The sequence below is a fragment of the Neomonachus schauinslandi genome, chromosome 14 (genome assembly GCF_002201575.2).
Source record: "Neomonachus schauinslandi chromosome 14, ASM220157v2, whole genome shotgun sequence".
Lineage (NCBI taxonomy): Eukaryota > Metazoa > Chordata > Mammalia > Carnivora > Phocidae > Neomonachus > Neomonachus schauinslandi.
In genome coordinates, this window is record NC_058416.1 from 60,154,980 (window position 1) to 60,180,537 (window position 25,558).

The window sequence follows — 25,558 nt, forward strand, 5'->3', positions numbered from 1 at the left end:
TTCTTTATTCTGTTCCATTGGTCCATATGTCTGTTTTTGTGCCAGTACCATGCTGTCTTGGTGATCACAGCTTTGTAATAGAGTTTGAAATCGGGCAACGTGATGCCCCCAGCTTTGTTTTTCTTTTTCAACATTTCCTTGGCGATTCGGGGTCTTTTCTGATTCTATACAAATTTAGAATTGTTTGTTCCAGCACTTTGAAAAACGTCATTGGAATTTTGTTCGGGATGGCACTGAAGGTATAGATTGCTCTGGGTAGCATAGACATTTTAACAATGTTTATTCTTCTGATCCACGAGCATGGAATATTTTTCCATCTTTTCGTGTCTTCTTCAATTTCTTTCATGAGTGTTTTGTAGTTGCTAGAGTATAGATCCTTTACCTCTTTGGTTAGGTTTATTCCAAGGTATCTTATGGTTTTTGGTGCTATTGTAAATGGAATCGTTTCTCTAATTTCTCTTTCTACAGTTGCGTTGTTAGTGTATAAGAAAGCAACTGATTTCTGTGCATTGATTTTGGATCCTGCCACATTACTGAATTGCTGGATGAGTTCTAGGAATTTGGGGGTGGAGTCTTTTGGGTTTTCCACATAAGGATCATGTCATCTGTGAAAAGAGAGAGTTTGACTTCTTTGCCAATTTGAATACCTTTTATTTCTTTTTGTTGTCTGATGGCTGTTGCTAGGACTTCTAGTACTATGTTGAACAACAGTGGCGAGAGTGGGCATCCTTGTCGTGTTCCTGATCTTAAGGGAAAGGCTTGCAGCTTTTCCCCATTGAGGATGATATTCGCTATGGGTTTCTCACAGATGGATTTTATGAACTTGAGGAATGTTCCCTCTATCCCTCGACTCTGAAGAGTTTTAATCAGGAAACAATGTTGTATGTTGTCAAATGCTTTTTCTGCATCAATTGAGAGGACCATATGGTTCTTCTCTCTCCTCTTATTAATGTGTTCTCTCACATTGATTGATTTGCGAATGTTGAACCACCCTTGCATCCTGGGGATAAATCCCACTTGGTCATGGTGGATGATCCTTTTAATGTATTGTTGGATCCTGTTAGCTAGGATTTTGTTGAGGATTTTGGAATCCATATTCATCAGGGATATCATTCTGAAATTCTCCTTTTTGATGGGGTCTTTGCCTGGTTTGGGGATTAAGGTAATGCTGGTCTCATAGAATGAGTCTGGAAGCTTTCCTTCTGTTTCTGTTTTTTGAAACAGCTTCAGTAGAATAGGTATTATTTCTTCTTTGAATGTTTGGTAGAATTCCCCAGAGAATCCGTGAGGCCCTGGACTCTTGTTTTTTGGGAGGTTTTTGATCACTGCTTCAGTCTCGTTAGTGGTTATTGGCCTATTCAGGTTGACAGTTTCTTCCTGTTTCAGTCTTGGCAGTTTATAGGTTTCCAGGAAGACATCCATTTCTTCCAGGTTGCTCAGTTTATTGGCATATAGTTGTTGATAATAATTTCTAATAATTGTTTCTATTTCCTTGGTGTTAGTCATGATCTCTCCCCTTTCATTCATAATTTTATTAATTGGGGTCATTTCTCTTTTCTTTCAGATAAGACTGGCCAGTGGTTTATCGATCTTATTAATTCTTTCAAAGAACCAACTTCTAGTTTCGTTGATCTGATCTACTGTGTTTCTGGTTTCTAATTCATTGATCTCTGCTCTAATCTTAATTATTTCTTTTCTGATGCATGGCTTAGGCATCGTTTGTTGCTTTTTCTCTAGTTCTTTAAGGTGTAGAGTTATTTGGTGAATTCGGGATTTTTCTATTTTTTGAGTGAGGCTTGGATGGCTATGTATTTCCCCCTTAGGACTGCCTTTGCAGTATCCCATAGGTTTTAGACCGATGTGTTTTCATTCTCATTGATTTCTATGAATTGTTTAAGTTCTTCTTTGATTTCCTGGTTGACCCAATCATTCTTGAGCAGAGTTGTCTTTCGCTTCCAAGTGTTTGAATTTCTGCCAAATTTTTTCTTGATTGAGTTCCAGTTTTAGAGCATTGTGGTCTGAGAATATGCAGGGAATAATCTCAATCTTTTTGTATCGGTTGAGACCTGATTTGTGACCCAGTATATGGTCAATTCTGGAGAAGGTTCCATGTGTGCTCGAGAAGAATGAGTATTCTGTTGTTTTAGGGTGGAATGTTCTGTAAATATCTATGAGGTCCATCTGGTCCAATGTATCATTCAAAGCTCTTGTTTCCTTGCTGATTTTCTGCTTAGATGATCTGTCCGTTGCTGAGAGTGGAGTATTGAGGTCTCCTACAATTAACGTATTGTTATCAATATGACTCTTTATTTTGGTTAACAGTTGGCTTATGTAGATGGCTGCTCCCATATTGGGGGCATAGATATTTACAATTGTTAGATCTTCTTGTTGGATAGACCCTTTAAGAATGATATAGTGTTCTTCTGTGTCTCTAACTACAGACTTTAGTTTAAAATCTAATTTGTCTGATATAAGAATTGCTACCCCAGCTTTCTTTTGAGGCCCGCTGGCATGGAAGATGGATCTCCATCCCTTCACTTTCAGTCTGGAGGTATCTTTAGGTCCAAAATGAGTCTCTTGTAGGCAGCATATGGATGGGTCCTGTCTTTTTATCCAATCTTCAACCCTGTGCTATTTTATGGGAACATTTAGGCCATTCACGTTGAGAGTGATTATTGAAAGATATGAATTAATTGTCATCATGTTGCCTGTGAAGACCTTGTTTTTATAGATTGTCCCTGTAAATTTCTGTTGTATATCACTCTTGGGGTCTTTCTCCTTTTATAGAACCCCCCTCAATATTTCTTGCATGGCCGGCTTAGTGGTCACATATTCTTTCAGTTTCTGCCAGTCTTGGAAGCTCTGCATCTCTCCATCTATTCTAAATGACAGCCTTGCTGGATAAAGTATTCTTGGCTGCATGTTCTTGTCGTTTAGTACCCTGAATATGTCTTGCCAGGCCTTTCTGGCTTCCCAGGTCTCTGTGGATAGGTCTGACATTATTCTGATGTTCCTCCCTCTGTATGTAAGGAATCTCTTCCCCTAACTGCCCTTAAGATGGTTTCCTTGGTTCTAAGATTTGCGAGTTTTACTATTACATGCTGGGGTGTGGGCCTGTTTTCCTTGATCTTGGGAGGGGTCCTCTCTGCCTCTAGGACATGAATGTTTGTTTCATTCCTCAGATTAGGGAAGTTCTAAGCTACAATTTGCTCAAATATATCTTCTAGTCCTCGCTGTCTCTCCACCCCTTCCGGGATTCCAATAATTCTGACATTGGAATGCTTCATGGTGTCACTTATTTCTCTGATTCTATTTTCATGGATTCTGAGTTCTTTTTCCCTAGCTTCCTCTTTTTCCTTTTTATCTATTATATTGTCTTCCAGGTCGCTTATTCTCTCTTCTGCCTCAGTTACCCTAGCTGTTAGATTATCTAGATTGGATTGGATCTCACTGATAGCATTTTTAAGTTCTGCTAATTCACCTTTTATTTCTGCCCTTAGAGACTCTATGTTGCCATTAATTGATTTCTCCATTCTAGCTATTGTCTTCACAATTGCTAGCCTGAATTCCATCTCCGACATCTTTGTTATATCTGCATCCGTTTGTAAATCTGGTGCATAAGTCATAATCTCTGAGTCTTTCCTAATTTGGGGGTTCCTCTTCCTAGTCATTCTGTTGAGGGAATGTATAGAGTCCAAATTATTGACCAGAACCCAAGCAAGATGCACCTGTTTTCTAGGGACCTCAGGGTTGCTGGCCTCTTGTTTTCCCAGCCTGTCTTCTGGGGGAGGGACCTGCTGCGCTATTACTCAGGCAACCCCGTTTGGGAAGAGTTCCCCTGCCCCCCTGTGGCTGGGGATGGGCTCAGGGGGAACCAGTTTTTTGGGGGCTTTTGTTCTCTGGCGGCTTTCCCTGGCAGCTTTCCGCATCTCCCCCGAGAGTCAGAGCAGAAGAGACCGTTTCCAACCCTCTGCCTCAGAGCAGAGAGATCGCAGTCTGTTCTTCACTGAGCTCTCCAGCCATAGTCTCTTCGTTTCCGTCTGTGCTGCTATAAACTGCAGGGTCCTGGGTTGTGCGCCCCTCTTCAGCGCCCCCAGTCCTGCCTCCAGGTCGGGGCTCGTCTCTGCCCTTTGTGCTTCTAAAACCGCCAGCCGCTCCCAGTTTGCACGCACAACCCCGCTGTTCTGGGTTTCCACCCCGGGGGCTGCGCTAAAGTCCTCTTCCCGTCGCTACCGGTCTTCGATTCTGTGCCCCGCCCCCAGTGTGGGAGGCTGTCGCTCACCGGTGGTGTAGGATCCCTATGGCCAGGCTGCCTTCCACTGCCGTTCATCCTCCGATATCTGCCCGCAGAATCACACCTCCCCGCTTTGTACCTTGAAACCAATCCCCCGTGATATTCTGTTTGTAGAGATCCAGATCTTCTTACATCTCAGGTTGATTTCATGGGTGCTCAGAATGGTCTGGTAGATATCCAGCTCAATTCTGGGGACCAGTTGGAATAGGGTCCCCTACTCCTCCGCCATCTTTTTTTCGCCAATCAGTCACTGAGTTACTTTAACCTGAAAGTCTGAAATTACTTAAAAAAGAAATAAAATAAGATATTGAAGAAAGAGCAAGTAAGGTAAGGACTGAAAATTGATGGACCTTTGCTTTGACATCTGAGAAACCAGTAGTGATCCTAGAAAGCAGCTTCTGTTGTTCTTACAACATCCTCATTTTTCTGGCTGTCCTTCCCGTTCACTGGTGGCTAATTCTCAACCTGGTTATTGCTCTGAATGTTTGTATTCTGTTGTCTTTCGGCTCACTCTCTGAGATCTCCCTGGCAGATCTTAACTAGGCCCTTGGTGTGGCATATGCCAGTGGCTCCTTAGTTAATATCTCTAGCCTCTCCTGAGCTTCAGTCTCATGAATCCAACTGCTTACTTGATGCTGTGCTTCAGAGGGTCTCAAATAATGCACCTCAGGGCTTGTTATACCCTGATTGCTGCTGCCACCCTGGAGTTGGTGGTTCTGTAGGTCTGGGTGAGATGAGTTTATATGTCTAGCACATTTTTTGGTAATGTGGTCTGGGGACCATGCACTGAGAATCTCTGCTGTACTTGGCTATTATACAGACATATCAAAACGAGAAAACCATGTCTGTGATAGAGGGAAAATGGCGAGGTTGTATTTCATTGTACATAAATTTGGGTGGAGGTGGGTGAGATGGAGACTTTGTACCCAGTGTCTTTTTTTAATCACCTACAAAGCCATTAAAGCAGGATTCTGACTTATAAATGTGGTTGGGAACTTCTCTTAAATGTGTCTTCTTTTCATTTTAGCCTGAAAACTGGTTTTTTAAAATGGAAACCAGATTATGACAGTGCTGCTTCTGAATATGGAAAAGCAGGTATGTGTGATGTGTGACTCCAATATGTGATCTTAACATAGGCTGATAACTTCATCTCTGCAAAATACTTACACTTAATGCTTTCTGTGAGATTTTAATAATTAAACAAACCTGCCCAAGCCCTTGTTTTTTTCCCACTTGTTATTTTCAGATGTGTTGAGGGCTGAGTTAGAGATCCAGTGACCTGCAGCTCTCTCCTGACAGCAGGGGCGAGTCGGGTTGGCAGTACATAGCTGCAGGTTTTTCGCATTGTTCGGATATTCTTGAACTTTAGTCAGTTGCACACTGTTTCCAGGAGTTTTTGCCATATGCCTCTATTATACTTCCTATAATTGAATAAAGACTTTTCTTTGTTAACTTTTTATTTTTTAACTTAGCCTTATTCTGAGCAGATCTGCAAATCCTATGTTTGTTTGGCACATGTTTTTTTAAGAACCACACTTTTGAGATATGCTGATAAATGTTCGTGAAGTGTTAAGCTATATAAGTATTTGAATAAATTTATCTGTATGTAAGATAAAAATCTGCAATATGCAACAGAGAGGGACCTTACTAAAAATTTAGCATTTATTTATAGAATGATAACTTTCAGCATATGCACAATTATTTTGGATGCAAAGCATAATGCGGTTTTTGAAGTATTCTGAACACATTTGCAGTTGTGTTTCGGTCATAGCTCAGATCACGTTTGTTAGCCTAACATAGAGACCACCTACATAATGTGCTTTTGATAGACTTTAGTTTCAGTATATCACCAAAGAATAGAGGAATCAGGTAAATAGAAAGCTAATGAGTCTTCAACACTTTTATTTAAATCCTGACTAAATTCTCTGTCGAATTACGCAAATACGTCCTGTTTAAAAGGAAAATTATTAAAAGTTCAAACTTCATATGGATTCTGTGGACACCTTATATAAGAACGCTTTTGTAACTGGAGGGCACAACATTTTGCAACTCTCGTGAGGGAAATTTATCCCAGGTTTGTTTTATAAGCATCTGAGACCAGGAGCTGCTGTCACCAATACATATTTCAGGTCATATTTTCCCATTAAATCATCCTTTGTTTATTTTCTTTAAGGAGTTATGCAAAATATATTTAATCATTAGAGTAAATTTTTTAAAAAGCAAAATGTGGAAGTCCAGGGATGAAAATAGGTCAATAGTTTGTTTATTTTCAGTATTTTATTAAAGAGAATTTTAAGTTTGGTTTTAACCAAATTTTTTTTTTTTTTAACAGTGTCCTTTTTTACTTATTTGTAAAGAACCCTTGGCAAGTTTCCCAAAATCTGGAAGATCCTATTTTAGGGCCACTCCTTATTGTTTTGCTCTGATGATGACACTTTTACAACAGTGAGCAACATATTTTAGCTCTTTGGACAGTGGAGATGTCATTTTCATAGAAACCTACCAAAGAATTTAAAAGCTTTATTTAAAAGAAATGCATTATTAATGTTTTAGACATTTATTTCAAGATTGTGCCAAAAGGAGGGTTCGTTGTACAAATGTTGAATGTGTTTATTGGTCTTCCGTTTCTCAATAATTTAAAAGATGGAATAAACTGTAACTAAAGTACTGTCTTTATTATTAAATGTAAAACTGGTGAAGTAAGGTAGTGTCTTTTGTGATGGGACCTGTTATTTGGGGGTATTGGTTTGACTGATGCGATCTTAGTTTTTCAAAGCTTAGGTGCTGCTGTTAAAAAGACTTGGTTTTGAGTGGAAGTGGCACTGATTTATTGCCAGTAGTCTACGATTTAACAAAACAGAACACTAAACTTTTGAAAATACTTCTAAGTTATTGGTAATCAAAAAGGTTGTAAGAAAATTCCTTAGAAAAAAGTAGCATTGTATAAAATTTCTTAACGTATTTGATTAAAATAAGGATATTTTCTAATGCTTCCCCCATGATGCAGATTTTGGTAATGATTCATTTGAAGTTTTTTTAACAATGGATTAGAAAGTCTGTTTGTTGTTGTTGTTCTATTTCAGCTGTTGCTTTTAAAAATGCCAAACAATTTGAGCAAGCAAAAGATGCCTGCCTGAGAGAAGCTGTTGCCCATGAGAATAACAGGGCGTATCTTTTTCAACCTTTACAAAGAAATTCCACAATTTGATGATTCGGACAGCAACTCATTATTTTCTTTTATAAATTTGCTACATGTGGACTACGATGCTATTAAATTAGAAAATGATTAGAAAAAAATCTGTATTTTTAGACTCCAAAGGAGCATTTACAGAGACTTTTAATCATAAGATTCACACTCTTTTGCAGAGCTGTATTTGAGAGTTTATTTCTGTTGTTTCTGCATTTGCTTGATGCTGATTTTCCTTGGGATGAAGTGAGGGAAATGCACAGGTGCTGAAGAATGAAGCAGTCGCGCGGGTATTAGAAATGTATAAACTGCTCAGTAAATATTTTTAAAATATAGTCTTTCTTAGGTATTTGGAAAAAGATTTTTAAGTAGTTTAAAACAATAAATTTTCCTGAGGTATTTTAAAACTTACTAAGTAAAAGATGTCTGTTTTATCTCATTTTCAAATTATGGTTGTAAATAACTTTGCATTGCAGTGACACTTTTCAGATTAACGGGCAGTGGAAATAGCTTAAAAATCTATGTAGTGTTTTGTCAGTGTTTTTGTGAATTATGTAGTTGTGAGAGACAGCAACAGGCGTAAAATGATTGCTTCATCTGTTTGTAAAATTTGTCTTTTGGAATGAACTAGGGCAGTTGACATTGTTTTTTAAATAGCAGATCTTTGGAAATTGTTGATTCGGTTTTTTTCCTTAATTTTGACTTTGTTACATCCATTCAGTCTTTTTCATGCTGCCAAGTAAGTAAATATTTTCCATGTTTTCATGTATTTGGAGATTATGTTTTAAATGTTTTTCCGTAGGTCAGTAAATTTTTCCTAAGTTACAAATCCATAAATAGTGAATTATTTTGTATTGATTTAAATAAAATCATCATTTCCATTTGTTTTGGTCTTTACCTGACCCTTAGAAACTAAGTCACTCCTAACTAAGTTATGCAGTGTTTACATTCAATTTACCAAATATTTTTAGGACAATTTTCTTCAATAACCTATGAAAAAACAAGTAAGTTAGAATCTTTTTTTTCCCCTCTTTCTTTGATAGTTAATAGTACTTGAGGAGAGAAATGGTCTTTCTCCTGCTTTTGTGGAGAGTATTTACTTGTTTCAAAACTTGTTAGATTTGTCACATAGAAAGTCCTTTAACCTTTCTGAGTTTTACTTAATTTTGCATCTGCAAAATAAAATCCCTTTAGCTCAGATGTCTGTTGTTTCCAAGGCATTATTGCCCACAAAAATAAAAAGGAAAAAAAAAAATGTGTTATTAAAAGCTAAAGCAATATGTAGTACCTGAGCCAGTTTAAATTGACATAACTTCTCATATCTGTGGTAGAAAGTTTCTCCTCCCCCTTATTTCATTAACATCTCATCTGAGAAATTATATTCTCTTTGCAGAGCTTATGAGCAAGCTGGCATGATGCTGAAGGTCAGTAATGTGCCATAACTGTTCTGTAGGTAAAATGAATTAATAACCAAGGTGTTAAAGTAAATTTGTGTGGAGGTTGAAAAGTCTCCTAGCTGTAAGGCAAGAGGTGCTAAGATTTCTTATCCAAAGTAATGCTAATTGGACCCAAGGGTACATTGTATGTGTCTTAAGATAGGGAGTTTTAAAGGTGAAATTTAAGACTGTATTGAACAACAAGTTTCTAAGCTCTGTAACCAGAGGAGTGTTGCTAGACAAAAAGCTGTGTGAGAGATTTCCCTACTTCTGAGAACTTCAGGACATTTTAATGTAGTAAAAATTTACAAGTATATGTATTTTTTACTACCCTTGGGTTATAGAAAGAAGAGATTTTTGCTTGTTTTTTAAAAGTTGGCGTTGAAGAGAACCTTAGACCTAGGCTATTGCTATTTAATTCTGATTCTTATTGAATAGAATAGATTGGCTCATGTGTCTGAGCCACTTTTCATATTTCTGCCTCTTAAAAGCAGGCTGGAAATTAATATCCTGTTGTGGTAAGAAAAAAACATGTACTTTATGACACTTTATGACATTCACTCTCAAAGTATGCCAAGTAGCAATTGAAATTGAACATTTCCTTTCCATTTTTATGTTCCCTAATGTAGTAAAAGCTGTTTGAATTATTTATTATAAAGCTTTGTTTTAAGAACTCACACTTTAGGGGCGCCTGGGTGGCTCAGTCGTTAAGCATCTGCCTTTGGCTCAGGTCATGATCCCGGGGTCCTGGGATTGAGCCCCGCATTGGGCTCCCTGCTCGGTGGGAGGCCTGCTTCTCCCTCTCCCACTCCCCCTGCTTGTGTTCCCTTTCTTGTTGTGTCTCTTTCTGTCAAATAAATAAATAAAATCTTTAAACAAAAACAAAAACTCACACTTTACTTTTATTTTTATTTTTGTTTAAAGATTTTATTTATTTGACAGAGAGACAGCGAGAGAGGGAACACAAGCAGGGGGAGTGGGAGAGGGAGAAGCAGGCCTCCCACAGAGCAGGGAGCCCGATGCGGGGCTCAATCCCAGGACCCCAGGATCACGACCTGAGCTGAAAGCAGACGCTTAACGACTGAGCCACCCAGGCACCCCTAAGAACTCACACTTTAGTAAAACTTGTGTTTTTTTAAAATTTCTGTGACTTTTATAATCTTGCTGATTTTTTTAAGTGAGTACATGCTCATTGTAGAACATGTAGAAACTGGAAAGACCAAAAAATGTTAGTAATGTATTTAGGTTTTTTTTCTCCTAGTTATTTTTCTGTGCGCATACATTTTCAGTTATATACACACACAAATTGAGAAAATGCTCTATACACAGTTATCCTACACTTTACATTTAGCTTTTTAATGCAGATTTTCTACTGTCATTTAAAAAATTACTTTCATAATGCATATCAACAGCTTTAAAAATTTTCATAGCCAGGAATTCCAATTTTGTAACTCTCTTGTAAAGAGATAGATAGCAAAGATTTATGTGTAAAAATGTTTATTGCATATTGCTTAACAAAGATAGCAATTACCTAAATTTTTAATAATAAAATATTTAAATTATGATGCTTCCTTATAAGAAGCTGTTACATAGCCACTGGAATAAAGCTTTTCTGGATAAAACAAATGTGCAACCAGATTGATATTAGGTGATGCAGGTCAGGTTATCAGCAGCAATTTCTTAGCAAATAGAATTTTTTTTATAGCTGAAGGAGCCAGGTTATCTGCCCCGACCTTCTGTTGTCCCAGTTCCCCTGAGAACTAGGAAGCTCCCAGATGGCTCTTGTCATCTTGGTGTACTTTGTGCCTATTATTAGGATACATTCCTTTAAAGTACAAAAATGCTAGAACACTATAATATATAATCCTCACAGCTTCAGTTTATATTCTAACAGCTGTGCTAAGACTTGAGTCTTCATCAAAAGATATTATTTAGACATAATTTCCGTTGCTTTAGTATCTGTTTAATTTGAGGATTTGAAGGTACTACTTTGAATGAAGGAAAAATAAACCTAGTGGATAGGGGAAAAGACAAGAGAAAATGCTTTCTGGCATGCTCTTGTATTTAAATTAAATGCCTTTAGACAGTCCTCAACGGCATTAGGGGTCCTGAGCTACAAGGCCCAGTGTTAATTCTGTGGGTTCAAATTTCCATCAGATTGTCATACAGACCTTCATATTCATCCCCAAACAAGGCTTTAGGAAGTGATAGTAGGTAGAAGGAAGCAGAGTAGAAGACACCGCTTGTTGGAGCAGCCTCTGGCTCTGTCATTTTACAGCTGTTAGATTTCATAATCTGGGTGCGCCTGGGTGGCTCAGTCTGTTAGGCGTCTACCTTCAGCTCAGGTCATGATCCCAGTGTCCTGGGGTCTAGTCTGGCATCTGGCTTCCTGCTCGGCAGGGAGTCTGCTTCTCCCTCTCCTCTGCCCCACTCTCTCTCTCTCTCTCACTCTCACTCTCTCGCTCTCAAATAAATAAAATCTTGAAGAAAAAAAAAAAAGATTTCGTATCCTATTTGCTCCACAGAAACGGGGAGGTGACTAAGGCACACAAACCACTAAAATAGGCGTATTTTTATTTTCTTCTTGATGATTTTGGCATGCTACAAGACCATGGGGAAGAATATAAAATAGTGTAACTTTTAAGAAGGTAGCTCATTCTTTTTTACTCCATAGCTAAATAATAAAAAAGTTTTAGGTGGAAGTAAGAATGAGACCAGCAAGTTTGGTATCCTAAAGAATTTGTCAGTTCAGTGAGGGACTGAATAGTCAGACTTGAAAACAGCCCTGGAGCTGTCAGCATGGAGCCTACTTCAAGATCTACTATGGCAACCCTAAGTAGAAAATGTCTGTAAACTTTATGTCTAGCTTTTAAATGACTTTTGTTCCTTTTTTAAGAAGAGTTTTGATTTGGTGATAATACAAGGACCACAGGATGCTGAGACCTATGATTTCATAGTAAGACACAGAGTTCATGTGTTGGTGGCACTCATCTTGGAAGAGGGCTGGAGACTCAGATGAGCTCAGGGCGTGGGGAGTGACTGGCGTGCCCAGGTGTGGAGGGCAGGCAGGAGTGGGGAGAAATGCGGCCACTGCCAGGAGGCACCATGCCTCCAGGGACAGCTGCTGACAGCCCCAACCCATTTTTGCCATGTGGGAACCCGGGCCCGCTGATGCCACAGCTTGTGATCTTTTATAAAAGTAGAAAGCCATAGAACAGAACCTTTTTAAAAGGATCTGATTTAAAACTACTGAAGCAAGATGCAATTGGAAATGAGGTATAGCCCTTTAGCTGCCGGTTCGCAGCCTTTGGCATAGGCTTCATTTGTAGTAGGGACTCAGTAAATGCTCAAAGAATTTATAAATCTTAGAAAACAGTTAAGAGCAAGCATTTTGGGTTCAACCATTTGTAAAGTTTTTCTGAAACTCTAAAGTGGTGATGAACTCTGTGTAGACTTAACTGATACCTTTTTAGTTTAGCTAAAAGAAGCTTGGTGGGGAAGAATAACCATATGAAGGCATTTTGTCTTAAATGTATTTGTTGTTGTATAACATTTTGAATCATCTACCTTCATGAATTAGGAATAAAATGATTTTCAGATTGTTAATTCTGCATGTAAGTTGATGCACTTACTGATCTGTGCTGGATGCTTTGCCTGAAGGAGATGCAGAAACTCCCTGAGGCCATTCAGCTGATTGAGAAAGCCAGCACGATGTACCTAGAGAACGGCACGCCCGACACAGCAGCCATGGCGCTGGAGCGCGCCGGCAAGTGAGTGTGCGCACGGCTCGCTGCGGGGGGGCCGCTGGCGGGCTGTCTTAATGAAGTCCTTTGAAAAACGTATTGCTCATATACGTCCCATCTTCTTGTCTAATATAGGCTTATAGAAAACGTAGATCCAGAAAAGGCTGTACAGTTATATCAACAGACAGCTAATGTGTTTGAAGTAAGTTCGAATTTGATTTTTTCCCTTTAAGTATACTTAGAATGTTTAGATCCATAGCCTTTGGGAAAATAGAGAAATGCAGTGACTGCTTTTTAAAATTTTTCTGTGCTCACAGATGAACTATTTTCTTATTAGTTAATAAAATGGATTAACAGCTTTGGTATTTCCCCCCTGCCATCTTGATCGAGTGCTGTTACTTGTTTATCAAATAACTATTGGGAGGAAAAAAAGACTCCTAGATTAAAGCAGTCAATAGTCTCTTTTCTTTGATTCCTTCAGAATGAGGAACGGTTACGACAGGCAGTTGAATTACTAGGAAAAGCCTCTAGACTGTTGGTACGAGGACGCAGGTAAGCTTTCCAGAACTGTGTTCCTGTGGATCCAGGTAAACCTCCAGTCCACATTTGGAACTGTGAAGTAATTTGGGGAATGGCTTATTAATCTTTTTGGTGTAAGACATAGGCATACCAGGATGCCTAGTAGAAAGAGTGATGCCTACAAGATGGAATACTGAATTAAATATCAAAAGATTTGCTGTTTTTCTAAACCGATGCCGAAATGTATCATGCCTTGTGCTTTTATCGGTTAAAACCTGGCTCAGCAGCATGAGAGAGCAGTTTTCTTGATACATTATTTGGTTAGGTTATAATGTGTTTTTCTTGAGGAGAAATATCTGCGTAAATATCTAAGTGCTCACCCATGAAAATTGATAGGTTCTTGCCAAATAGTGTCGTTAAATAGGGTATTTGGTATTTGTTTTTCATCCTTTGAACATTTGACTTATGGCATAAATAGATGGACCCCAGAAACCTAGAATCCTATTGGCTTTTCCTTTGTTTTTTACTTTACCTTAATTTAAGCTTAGTAAACATTTTCTGTCATTAATAAGATTCTGTTTGCCAAGATGTTGTTTAGTAGTATTTAAGGTAAACACACTTAGAAAACTACAAGTCTGAAGATAGATCTTTTCATTAAAATTTGCCCCTAGTTCCCCAGTGACAGAAAAGACGCAAGATAATTTTGTGAAGGAACCAAAAAACAAATGACTAAAGAATCTTTTGACCCCTTTCTGAGATTGAATTTAATGTCTTCATGGAGACTACGGATTCTAAAATATAATTCAAACAGGCTTAAAGTAGCATCAGAATAAATAAAAGAATTAATAACACTTGCATGTTGGTATTTAGATGGACTACTGCATAAGACTTTCTTTCACTGATTCGGTTTTTTTGTTGGTCTAAATGGAATAGTATTTTTATTTTGTTTTTAAATTAGGACTTTTGTATTAAGCCATGAGGCAGAATTTAATTTATACATATCAGCCTTGGGTCATTACCTTTATTTTTCTTAATTCTCTTGGCTTCCTAGAAATGCAAACGCCTGGAGTGCTAACTCGGGCAATTCTCAACTTATAAATGGTAGTATAGTAAGTTCAGTTTAGTCCATGAAAGTGTTTCTTTTTTAATTTTTTTTTTAAGATTTATTTATTTGAGAGAGAGAGAGAATGAGCGAGGAGGAGAGGGGGAAGCAGGCTCCCTGCTGAGCAGAGAGCCCGATGTGGGGCTCAATCCCAGGACCCCGCAGATCATGACCTGAGCTGAAGGCAGATGCTTAACTAACTGAGCCATCCAGGCGCCCCCTGGAAGGGCTTCTTACGGAACCAGAGCTGTTTGTGGTGATAGTCCCAGGTGTTTCCAAAGAGCTGAACTATAAGATAGTACCTAGAGTCTGATCCTTTGAGCAGGGCCTCGCACTTATAGAAACAGGGAATGGCGCCCTGGGCTCTATCATTCTAGGGCAGACAGGCACGTTCTGGCATACTTTCACCTCCTTTTCTCATCCACTCCCCTAACAGTCCTCCCCCACGGCCCCCAGTGCTTTCTTAGGGCTCGAGGCTCCTTAACCACTGAAGGCCTAAGAAGCGGAAGTTGGAGGTAGGGGCAGAGAGTAAGCACCCCTCTCTATGTAGGCATGGGCTCTGCTTCAGCTTCCCTAGGGTCTTTCTCCTTTTGCATCTGCTCCCCTTCTGTTTTCCAGACTGAGATTATCTAAAGCTGGCTTGTAGCTGGAGTAGCAAAGGGGAGGAGCGGGCCAGGACCTCCCCAGGAGGGCAGCTATGCAGCGTTTTCCAGCTACATAGGCATGTTCCTCTGGAAAGCTCCACCGTGGAGTGGTAGCCACTATCATTCGCAGAAGTTACTGGTTGTTTGTGATGTGTGTAATGAGAACCGTTATTCTAGAACAAATACCAAGTTTTCTTCACAGTCATGGAGAGTGGTATGGAGATGCTGGAAAGGTGGACATTTATACATCTAGGGCAACCGGTACATCTTTTATATACTTTGTTTTATTGCTTTTTTCTTTCTTTTTAGTAAAAATGCATTGGAAAATTGATAGTATTTCATGCAGTGTTTTAAACAAAAATTTTATGGAAATAATTTAAGTTCTATAATGATACAAAAATTGATTTAAATTTATTCAGGAGTGTTAAGGAATTTAGTATTTGAAAACTACCACTGCGTATGGATAGCATGAAAAAATTAAAAGTCAGCTGTCACAGTAGTGCCATCGTGAATTTTCATAGTGCAGGGTGAGAAAAACCTGGAGGATTTTTATTAATAGAAAGATAGCTGGGAAAATTTATGTGATATTTGAATATTTTGAATATATATTTTCATTATAATCTGAATTGGGGCTGCCATTTGTCTAAAAGAAAATAATAATTTTGTATGTTTATAAAAATAACATCTAATAGGGTATAACATGCAATTTTAAGTTTTATGTTTGTTACATTAAAATAATATGCCTATATTTTTACAGTAACATTTAATTCTAACTTAACAATAGTTTATATCTTAGTATAGCAAAATTAAATAATCTATGTAATATGTTTGTATTAGTCTCCTGCTCTTCCCCTATTTCTGGAGACCTGTAATTCAAAAGTGAGTCAGAGTTAATTAGGTTGCATCTGTGAGGCCTTAAATCAGTCCCACACCAGTGCCTTTGTTCCCTCCTGGAAAAGGCCTTTCCAGTTGATCTGACTTAGCAGGGAGACATACATTCCTCTGCCTTCCAGAGAAGTTCTGTGGCAGCTGAGCTGGTTGGCAACACTGTGTGGTTGGCACTCAGTGAACCAAATCCAGAGCTTTCCAGAGCTTTGTCATGATTCCCAACAAGGAGGAGAATCTGACTTCTCTGTCATTTAACCACCCCCCCTACCCCCACCTGACTCCCCACTTCTAAGGCTCTCAGACTCTTACCAGTTGAGTGAGACAGTCACTACATTATAAACTCAGGGAGGCCCGAGTATGTGTTTGTGGAGTAGGTACTACTAGTAGTTAAGCATAATCACTAGGTTTCTGTCTCGCATAATTTTGTCCTGTCCATTTTGGTGCCAAGGTTTATTGGGGTGATAAGCTTAGTTGGCAATATGATGAATTGGTTGAAAATTTTTGTAGGTAGTTAAAAATATGTTCTGGACTTCAGGAGGCAGTTGGGGCCAGAGGAGGAGTTTTGAGTCATGGTGAGGGAGATGACCATTGAAAGCTGGGTTGAGTGAAGTCCTATGACAATTTACTGTCGTATGCACATAATTTTTGTGGGGCTTACATTTTATTTTATTTTTGAATTACAGGAAGATAAAAACAATTTATTCTCTTTTTAGCAAAACCAAATGCATTTTATTTTGTTAGGAGTATTAAGAATTACCTCTGGGTTTCATGATAATAACTTATGAGTAATTTCCTGGATGCAGTTGAAAACAATTGGCTTTATGTGTCAATTTCATGGACTTTTAGCCAAGTTGATCGATTTTTTTGATTACATATAAATACACAGTATTTCTCTTAGATGGCTGTTTTGCTAGCTAGCTTTTAGCACATGGAAATGCTATTTTTATGCCAAGGAAATAAGTCATGTGGGAAGAATGCAGTCTTTATAGTTAAATATGTGAAAACCTTAAAACATTAAGATTCCTACTAGAATAATATAATGTGGATGTTATGGTCACTGAATGTTCTGGTGTAATGTTTTTTATAAATAGAGTCTGGGCTAAGCTCATGGTCATAATTACAAATGATACAGATAGATAAAATCTCCCATATTAATTTCCTTTTCTATTTGACAACCACAAACAAACCCAACAGCTTAAAACAACATCACTTACTGTCTCACAGGTCTGTAGGTTAGAAGTCCAGGCGCAGTGTAGCTGAATCCTGTGCTCAGGGTCTCACCAGGCTAGACTCAGGTGTCTGGTATGACTGCAATCTCATTCTAGGCTCACTGGTTGTTGGCAGGATTCCTTTCCTTGCAGCTCTAGGATGCACACCCATGTTTTCTTGTTAGCTATTGGCTAGGGGCAGTTCTCAGCTCTAGAGGTGCTGTGGCCTGTAGTTCCTTGGCTTGTGCCCACTGGACAGTTTATAAGATGGTAGTTCGCTGCTTTTTCAAGGTTGGTGAGAGCACGTCTCTCTTGACTTTCAATCTCTGATCTTTCAAGTGCTCATTGATTAGGTCAGACCCATCCACACATTCTCTTTGTTTCACTTAAGTCAGTTGATTAGTATCCTCACAGGAGTGAGTTCCATCATATTCAGAGGTTGTGCCCACATTCAAGAGGAGACTATACAAGGAGTGTATATGAGGAGCAAGAATCTTGGGGAACAATCTTAGAAGTCTGCTTCTGTGCCCAATTTATAAACTGGCTTTGTTCCCAGAATTTAGCAAGTTGATCTTTGGAAATTCAGAATGCATTTCTCCAATGAGCCTTATTGTATGAGGTAGTAAGCCAGGGCATGGCCCACAAAAATTCAGTTTAATTCATATGAGTTAAAACAAGCCATACTGTGTGTGTATGCATGTGCACAGATCTTTTTAAAAGATAATTGTTAACATACAGAAAAGTATAGTATAACATTTTTATATTTTATTTTGGGTTACAAAACAGCTTTTTCCCCCACTGCATTCTAACATGCAGACTGCTTGCCATTTTGGCTTTTGAGGTGAGAGAGATGGGTGAGGCCTGCACACTTCCTTTAGACACAGGTTAGATGCCAGGAAGAGAGTCCCAGGACAGGGGCACGATGCACCTATCTGAAGAGGTGAGGAGCTGCTTAGGGCGTGCTGGGCTTGAGGCTGGGGGAGGGGAAGGGTTAGGGCTTTGGAGGATTGGGGCAACAGTGTTAGCAATGCCTTTCCTCTTCATCCTGCCACCTGAGTGGGATGGAAGAAAAGGAAAATGGGTGAGAGTTGGCAGGAAGGACGTTGTCTTTGGCTCACTGAGGCAGCAGTGGGGAATATGGTAGTGAGGACGGAGTGGGAGAGGGAATTCTCCAGCAGGCAGGAGGTGCTCTGGGGGTGTCTGGATGGCTTTAGTGGAAGGAAAGAACTCTGGGATGATTAAATCGGGGCTTTTCTAATGCTTTTCACAAAAGCTTGCAGAGCAGTTTGTTGAATTGGTTAGATACTCATTAATGGATGATCTTTACCAGACTTAAACTACTCCGTTTGAAGTAACCTATCCTTAAGTTCTTCTGCTTTTTGTCTGTCTGCTTGATGCATGAATGGGCAAATCAAAGAGTTTAAAAGATAAGCCAGATGTGCAGAGCTCATGGAAACTTTGTTGTAGAGCAATTGTTAAATATGCCTGATGCCTTCTTTCTTTTGCTAGAATCTATAATATCAAATAGAAAAGTGATCTCTGCTTTAGATCATTTAGAGCTGCCTTATTTGACATTTCTTTGTTTCGTCTTTAGGTTTGATGAGGCAGCACTTTCTATTCAGAAAGAAAAAAATATTTATAAGGAGATTGAGAATTATCCAACTTGTTACAAGGTATGTTTTGAAAGTGCTTATTTTTGGCTTTATATTTGTTAATTTTTCATATTGGTATAACTATGTACATAAGAGTGCATTCCATGGATATTTTAAAAAATAATTTTGACCAAGATAGAGTAAACCCACTATAGCCTATCTTTCCTGCTGATTACAACTAAAACTTCTGGACAAAATACAAAAACTTCTGAACTCTGAAAAATAAGAGCAAGAGGAGTGAGCACTTGGAGAAGCAGCCGGTGCGGGAGTGGGTGTCCCTGTTTCTCTTGTGGCCTTGCTTGAGAGAAGCCCCCAGTCATGGAGCTGGGCAGCAGACGGTGCAGCACCTAAAACGCCCAAGGAACCCATCTATCCGAAGTTTCTAACTGGAGGGACTGGGAAAAGCAGCCCCATTGTCTTCTTGTTTCTCCCCTGGCTTTGCTCTGAGGGTGAGCCCTAGTCATGGAGCAGCAGCTATGAGAGTGGTGCAGCAGATAAAACACCCCAGGAGCCTGAGTCTCTTTGGTCAGAGGAGCTAGGACAGTGAGCTAGGAGCAAGGAGAAAAACCCAGGAATCCTGAGTGTGGGTGTGAGCGGGCGCCTGGGGTTATCCTCCAGCTCTGCGTGTGGTGGACAGACCCAGAGCAGCAGAGCGTAGGCTTTGAGAGCTGCAGTAAGGTTTGATCGCCGCCCAGGATGCACAGCGCCCTGTCAGGGCTCTTGCTTGGGGCCGAGCCGCAGCAGGGGGCAGAGGCACTGAAGACTAGAGCCACTGCCCACCACGTGCGGACAGACCATGCATCTGAGCCTGACTGCTGCATTGCCTGCTGAAAACCTTCACACTGTCCTGAGAAGTATAGGAGAGTCTACGCAGCAGAACACCCACAGTGTCCAGGATACAGTCCCAAAGCACTCAACATAGGAAGTCAGGAAAATAGGACCAGTTCCCAAGAGAAGACAACCAGTGCCAATCCAGAGATGACCCAGATGTGGAAATTACCAGGTCACAACTTTGAAGCCACTATCTTAACTATTCCATGAGGTGCAAAGGTAAACAGATGAATGGACAAAAGAACTGTTTTTGTTTTATTATGTTTTAAATATAAACTAAAAATGAACTAAATGAGAATTTTGGAACTGAAAAAGCAAATGTCTGCAGTAAAATACTGGATGAACTTAATCTGATGATGGAGATGATAAAAGATTAGTGAACTTAAGGACAGATCCATAAAAGTCCTCTGAAAAATAAAAAAGATGGAAAAACACTTTTTGAAGAGCTGTTTGCCAATAAGATCTTATCAGTCACATCTTTGGTCTTATTAATGCCTTTGTTGGCGTATAAATAGTATTGTTCCTATTATCTAAAGTTTTTGTTCATTCACCTTTTTCCTAGTATTTAAGAATTCCAAAGTATTGTGGAGTCATGGGTCCTGCTTCAAGATTTCCCTTTTCAAGATTAAACCTATATAGATAGTTACGAGACTTTTTTTTTTTTTTTTTTTTTACAACGTGTGGTGCTTGTGTTCTAAGTTGTGTTATTCAGTGTGGTCCTCAGACTGGAAGTATCGGGACCACCTGGGAGCAGAGTCTCAGGCTTGCCTCGGACCCCGCTAAATCAGTCTTCATTTAACAGGACCTGGAGTGGTTTCTGTGCACAGTAGCGTTTGGGATATAGTGCTTGCCGCAGGGTATTCTCCCTCGCATGTCCCGTGGAAGTTACTAAGAATTTACCAATCTCTGTAGGCAAGCCAAGACTCGAAAAATTAAATTTCAGATGTCAGGAAATTGACTTCACTAATAAATAGATGTCAATTTGGATCATAATCCCCTCTTTTGTTTTAGAAAACAATTGCTCAAGTCTTAGTTCATCTCCACAGAAGTGACTACGTGGCTGCCGAGCGGTGTGTCAGGGAGAGCTACAGGTAAGACGCTGGCAGCCGTGTCCTGACCTGCAGTGTTAGCATTTCTGTCTGTCAGTGTAAGATCACTGCTTACACAGCTCTTCTTGTCCATGAAGCTAGTTTTGGTTTTTAATAAATTTCACGGTGGTAGGAGGACTTACCTACCGCTTCAACAGGATTTTTACAAGTTGTGATCTTTCCTGGGTTTTTCTCCTGGGGATTTCATGGGAGTGAATGGCTAGGGTGATTTTGTTCCATTTGCCTTCTGAGAAGAAAAGAACCAAAAAAAGAGTAGAGAAATGTTCTCAGATTGCATTACAGGAAGATCATTTCTTGTTGGAGGTAGTTAAAATGAGTGGTCCAGTCGGGGCACTGTTGACATTTCGGGCTGCCTAATTCCTTGCTCTCGGGCCTGTCCTGTGCATTGTGGGATGTCTAGAGCATCCCAGGCCACTAGCCACTTGTTAACAAAAATGTCTGCAGCTATTGGCAAACATCTGTTGGGGGTGGGGGCAGGAGGCAGAAGCCCCGGGACAGGCGGAGACCTGTGACTCCTGCCTGCTGTAGCATCCCAGGGTTCAGCGGGAGCGAAGACTGTGCTGCGCTGGAGCAGCTCCTTGAAGGCTACGACCAGCAGGACCAAGACCAAGTGTCCGAGGTCTGCAACTCGCCGCTTTTCAAGTACATGGACAATGATGTAAGTGGCCTTTTGTCCTTCCTCTTGACAGGTGGGGGCTTCTAGCGAGATGATTTTTCTCCTATGGACTTGTGAGATTTCCCCCTCTATTTTTTACCTCCAGCCACTGCTTACAAAGGAATGTGGCATTGGCACTGAATTTCACCGTAGGCTTAGATGGCTGCGATGTCAGCCATGTGGGTTTACAGCCATTTATTCAGCCATCCAGTGGTATTGACTGTATGTGTATTTTTTAATTGGGCTCCATTTCTTAGCCTCTTCTCCTACCCCTTGACCTCTGTAGTTGCTTAGTTTAAGTGTGTTTTAGGCTTCACTGTCTGAAAGGGGCTCATCAGGTAGTGGCCTTTGTAATTGGATAGACTTGTTGGAGGCCCACTTCTGTGACAGCTGGTTGTGTGATGCAGGTTAGTAATTAACTCTGTAAGCCTCCGTTAACTCACCTGTAAGCCACTGGTCCCTGTCTTGCCAGCCTGTCCCGCAGAATAGAGTGGTCTGCATGTGCGAAATGGCCTCACACACTGCTGTATTCAGAACCTGAGTGTGATGGCTTTCCCTTTTCACTAGATTTCTGAGCCCCTGCTCATGTGATTTGGTATCAGATCAGCTTGAGACCTTCAGGGTTTTTTTGTAACGATGTATGTAGAAGGAATCTGTTGTTTTTTTCCAGGTAAAGTTTTACATAGGCTTTTGTAAGTCTGATTATTTTTAAAGAATTTGTCCCTAGCTTAACTCTTTTCATTTACTCAGCAGATGTTTATTTTGTAGGCACTGCAAGTATTACTTAGCTGAGTGTGTCCTGATTATCTCCCAATTCCTGAGTGTGATGTATAACTGATATTTTTACCAGTTGTGTACCTGCCACGTCACGGTCACAAGCCATCTGATGGCAGAAAGTATTGAATTTTGTTGTGGTTGTTTTTCCATCTAAATGGTAGTATTGGTTTTCCTGAGGTAGAAAATGAAGATCCGTCTCTTATTGATAGCTACTGTTGACACGTGGCATATTGAGATTCGGGTTATCTGGCTTCTAAGAACATGCTTTGTCATTGACAGTATGCTAAGCTAGGCCTGAGTTTGGTGGTTCCAGGAGGGGGAATCAAGAAGAAATCTGCAGCACCACAGGCTAAGTCTGAAGGCGCCACGGCCCCCACTGCGGAGGAAGACGAAGACGAGTACGCAGGAGGCCTGTGCTAGGGCCTTGCTTTGCCGCAGAAAGGAAGAGAAGAGTCCTGACACGCCATTCATGGACTTGGACCTTGTCTAAGGGGATCCAGACTTCATTGCAGTAGTGGTTTTGAAAATGCTAATAAAGACCCTTGTTTAGTCATCATTTCCCTAAGTACCCACTATGTGAAAACACTTTTTTTTCTTTACATAAGAGCCTTTCTAAGACATCAGCAGGAATTAACAGAAAAATATACGGTCACATTTTAATACAGTTGATTTTTAAATTTGCAAGCCACAAATTGTGTTCTAAATAAAAGGGACACTAGGCATAGAAATTCTTTTTTCTTGGGCTTTTGTGATTTATTGTTAGAGGATTTCCTTTACATTTTATTTAATAATTGCTGCTAAAAGTGAAGTTTACTGAGTTAAACAAAGTAGTATTTTAAACTTTTGTTTTGAAAAGGAAGTTTATCCCCATTGATATTAGATACATCTAAATTATCAAATCTTTAAATCTTTTCAGAGGTAAGACAGGGACAGGACCCATGAGCCTTACAATATTATTTAGCCCATAAAAGGTATGTTTAAAGTCTTATGTTGTAAGTTGAAAGTTTTGAAGCTATATTCAGCTCCTTTCTGAAATACATTTTTTCCACCAAAAAAACACACAGCAGCTGTCTCCAAATCCATTTGGTTCTTGGCTAAATGGGAACTAATGAGGACTATTGTGCATTCTAACAAATAGGTAATGTTCCCATCAGTCTAGAATATAGACCTTTGTTCCCTCCGAAATAATGTGATTCATCTAGAGCTGTGGCGGGACAGTTAATGTGGCATGGGGACACTCTGTATACCGCAGGCGTGTAGCTGAATGGGAAGAACTGTTTCGGAGGTGCTTCTGTTGAGAGGACTGAGCTGCCAATATGTCAGTTCTTGTAGGCAGTCCTAGAAAGCTATTTGTGAAGCATTCCTTTTTCATGCATGCGGCTTGGCCCCATCTCCAAATCTATTCACTGAAGAGAGGCACCCGTCAGCAGCAGCGTGCGTTCTGCAGGCAGATGCCACCCAGAGTGGTCCCCGTTTACATAGCCCATCTGCCTCTTCCCAGAGCCGACCTTCTCCAAGTGCAGGTGCACAGTTTGCTGCTCCCTGAAGACGCCAAGGTCCATCCTGATGTCTGGTTTTAGCCACAGCTGGTTCTGAGGGAGAGGAGGACTTAGCCAGGATGGCATCTTCTGTGGCCAGTGCGCTTGGCTGGGGGGTGGGAGGGTAGAAGTTGTTATTGAAGATCTGATTTAAAACAGTAACAAATTTAATGCTTTGATTCTTCAAGTTACTTGCATAGTTCTGCGGCAGCAGCTCATTTTCAATAATTGTGTGGAGACGAACTTTTGAACAATCTCAGTGAGGCTGTATTTAGACATTTGTACTGAATGGCATAGTAATACTTCCGAGAGCCCACCACTGCTGCTGGGCCCTTTAGATCCAGTCGGAAACTTCGGGAGTCTCATGTTCATGCTCATGTGAGCTAAGCAACCATCTGTCTAAACCGATTCGGCAGCACTTAAAAGGTATTTTGGACCATTTGTTTATAGATTACATTACCCATTGCAGCCTTGGAAAAGTTAAGTTTTACATATTAAAAATGAGTAATTCAGTGCATTCTGTATCAGCAGGGCAGCTGACCTTTAACAACATGAAAGGCTCTATTTCTTTCAAGTGCAGCCTCTCCCCCCCCCCCCCCCCCCCCTCCCCCCCCCCCCCCCGCCCACACTTAGGAACTAACAAGCCAGGACTTGGGGATATTTCTTTGATGTCAGGGTTATTCTGTGTGGTGTCCAGGAAAGAGCCCTCGTTCCATCTTCATGCATTTTATTTTTCCATGTACAGAAGTCTTTATCCTGAGAATGTGGTCAGAAGTGGGAAACGTGTGTGTTTACAACAGGAAAAACTTTTCCAGAACTTGTGTCATCACTTTTACCAAAGTGGAAGCCTGCATGAATATGCTCAGAATCGAATACTCAGTGTTCTATTATATTGTAAGTGAAGTCAATCTAGAAATATATTTAATATATTGAATTTATTTGTACATACGCAGAATATTATGGTATTTGTGTATGGAATCTGTGCTTCCTATTTTTTCCAGTTCTTTGATGAGTAAATATTAAATGTGTTGTTATGGAAATGTAGATTATTGCTTATATGGGAAGATAATTATGAAAATAAAACCTGAAACTATGTAAGTATGATTTATTACTATTGCTCATTTTGCTTTGCTTATTTCCTTTTTTCCAAGGACACATTCTTATTTATGTGATTCCAGCTATATTACACAAGAATGATATTTTGTTCTCTTTTAAGTTGTATGTTCTGTTCTCTGGGAGTCAGTTAAGTACCTCTAGGAGTTTAAACTATCTGAGCTTTTTAAGATACTGATCACCCAGTTACTATATTACTGTACTACCTGCTACTTGGTGAGATGGAAGATTTTATACATCTTTCAAGAGGATCATTCTTTCATTAAGGGAGATGATGGAAAGTCAAGTGCATCACTTCCAGGATGGACCACTTATTGTGGAGGACACTCTTGAGTTCCCTTTCCCCTACCACTCGGAACCATAATGGTCCCTTGTCCATCCCTGATAGCGGGAGCCATGGAGCAGAGCCCTCAGGTCACCTGTGATGCACCTGGAGCAGGAATGAAATCGGTTTCCAGTGCATCTTAATACGTAAGGAATGTCTCAGGATTTGGACATAAGTTGACTATTACTAATTATTCAAGAAATTTTTATTGTATTTATAATTTATATTCATTATACTTAAGAATATAAACCTGGAGTAAGGCACATTTTGCTATAAAGTGTAATTAGTTGGTCTTTAAGAAGAACCTTACTGTTAAGAGTTGAAGGTAGCCGTATTGTGCAGCACGGGCAAGCCAGGCTCCTGGTCCAGCCTGCCTGCGTGATCCCAGCTGACTGCTATGGATCTTGGGCAAGCTAGTTTCCTCACTTAACCACAGGAGCATCACGGCGCCCACTTAAAGGGTGGCTTTGAGGATTAAATGAGTTCACAAATGCAAAGCACTTAACAGAGTAATTGACAAATAGTAGGTTCTCAGTG

General features: G+C 39.9%; 1 protein-coding gene across 1 annotated transcript in view; it reads left to right on the plus strand.

Annotated features, from left to right (window-relative positions):
* NAPG (NSF attachment protein gamma) overlaps positions 1-24,681 on the plus strand; it is a 29,200-nt gene extending 4,519 nt beyond the window's left edge. The window contains exons 2-12 of the mRNA XM_021689480.2: positions 5,322-5,389; positions 7,378-7,462; positions 8,203-8,220; positions 8,875-8,905; positions 12,578-12,687; positions 12,796-12,862; positions 13,142-13,212; positions 18,616-18,694; positions 20,516-20,595; positions 21,142-21,271; positions 22,325-24,681. Coding sequence (XP_021545155.2) covers positions 5,322-5,389; positions 7,378-7,462; positions 8,203-8,220; positions 8,875-8,905; positions 12,578-12,687; positions 12,796-12,862; positions 13,142-13,212; positions 18,616-18,694; positions 20,516-20,595; positions 21,142-21,271; positions 22,325-22,465 — 880 coding nt within the window. The 3' untranslated portion in view covers positions 22,466-24,681. The remainder of the gene's footprint in view (positions 1-5,321; positions 5,390-7,377; positions 7,463-8,202; positions 8,221-8,874; positions 8,906-12,577; positions 12,688-12,795; positions 12,863-13,141; positions 13,213-18,615; positions 18,695-20,515; positions 20,596-21,141; positions 21,272-22,324) is intronic.
* The last annotated feature ends 877 nt before the right edge of the window (positions 24,682-25,558 follow it).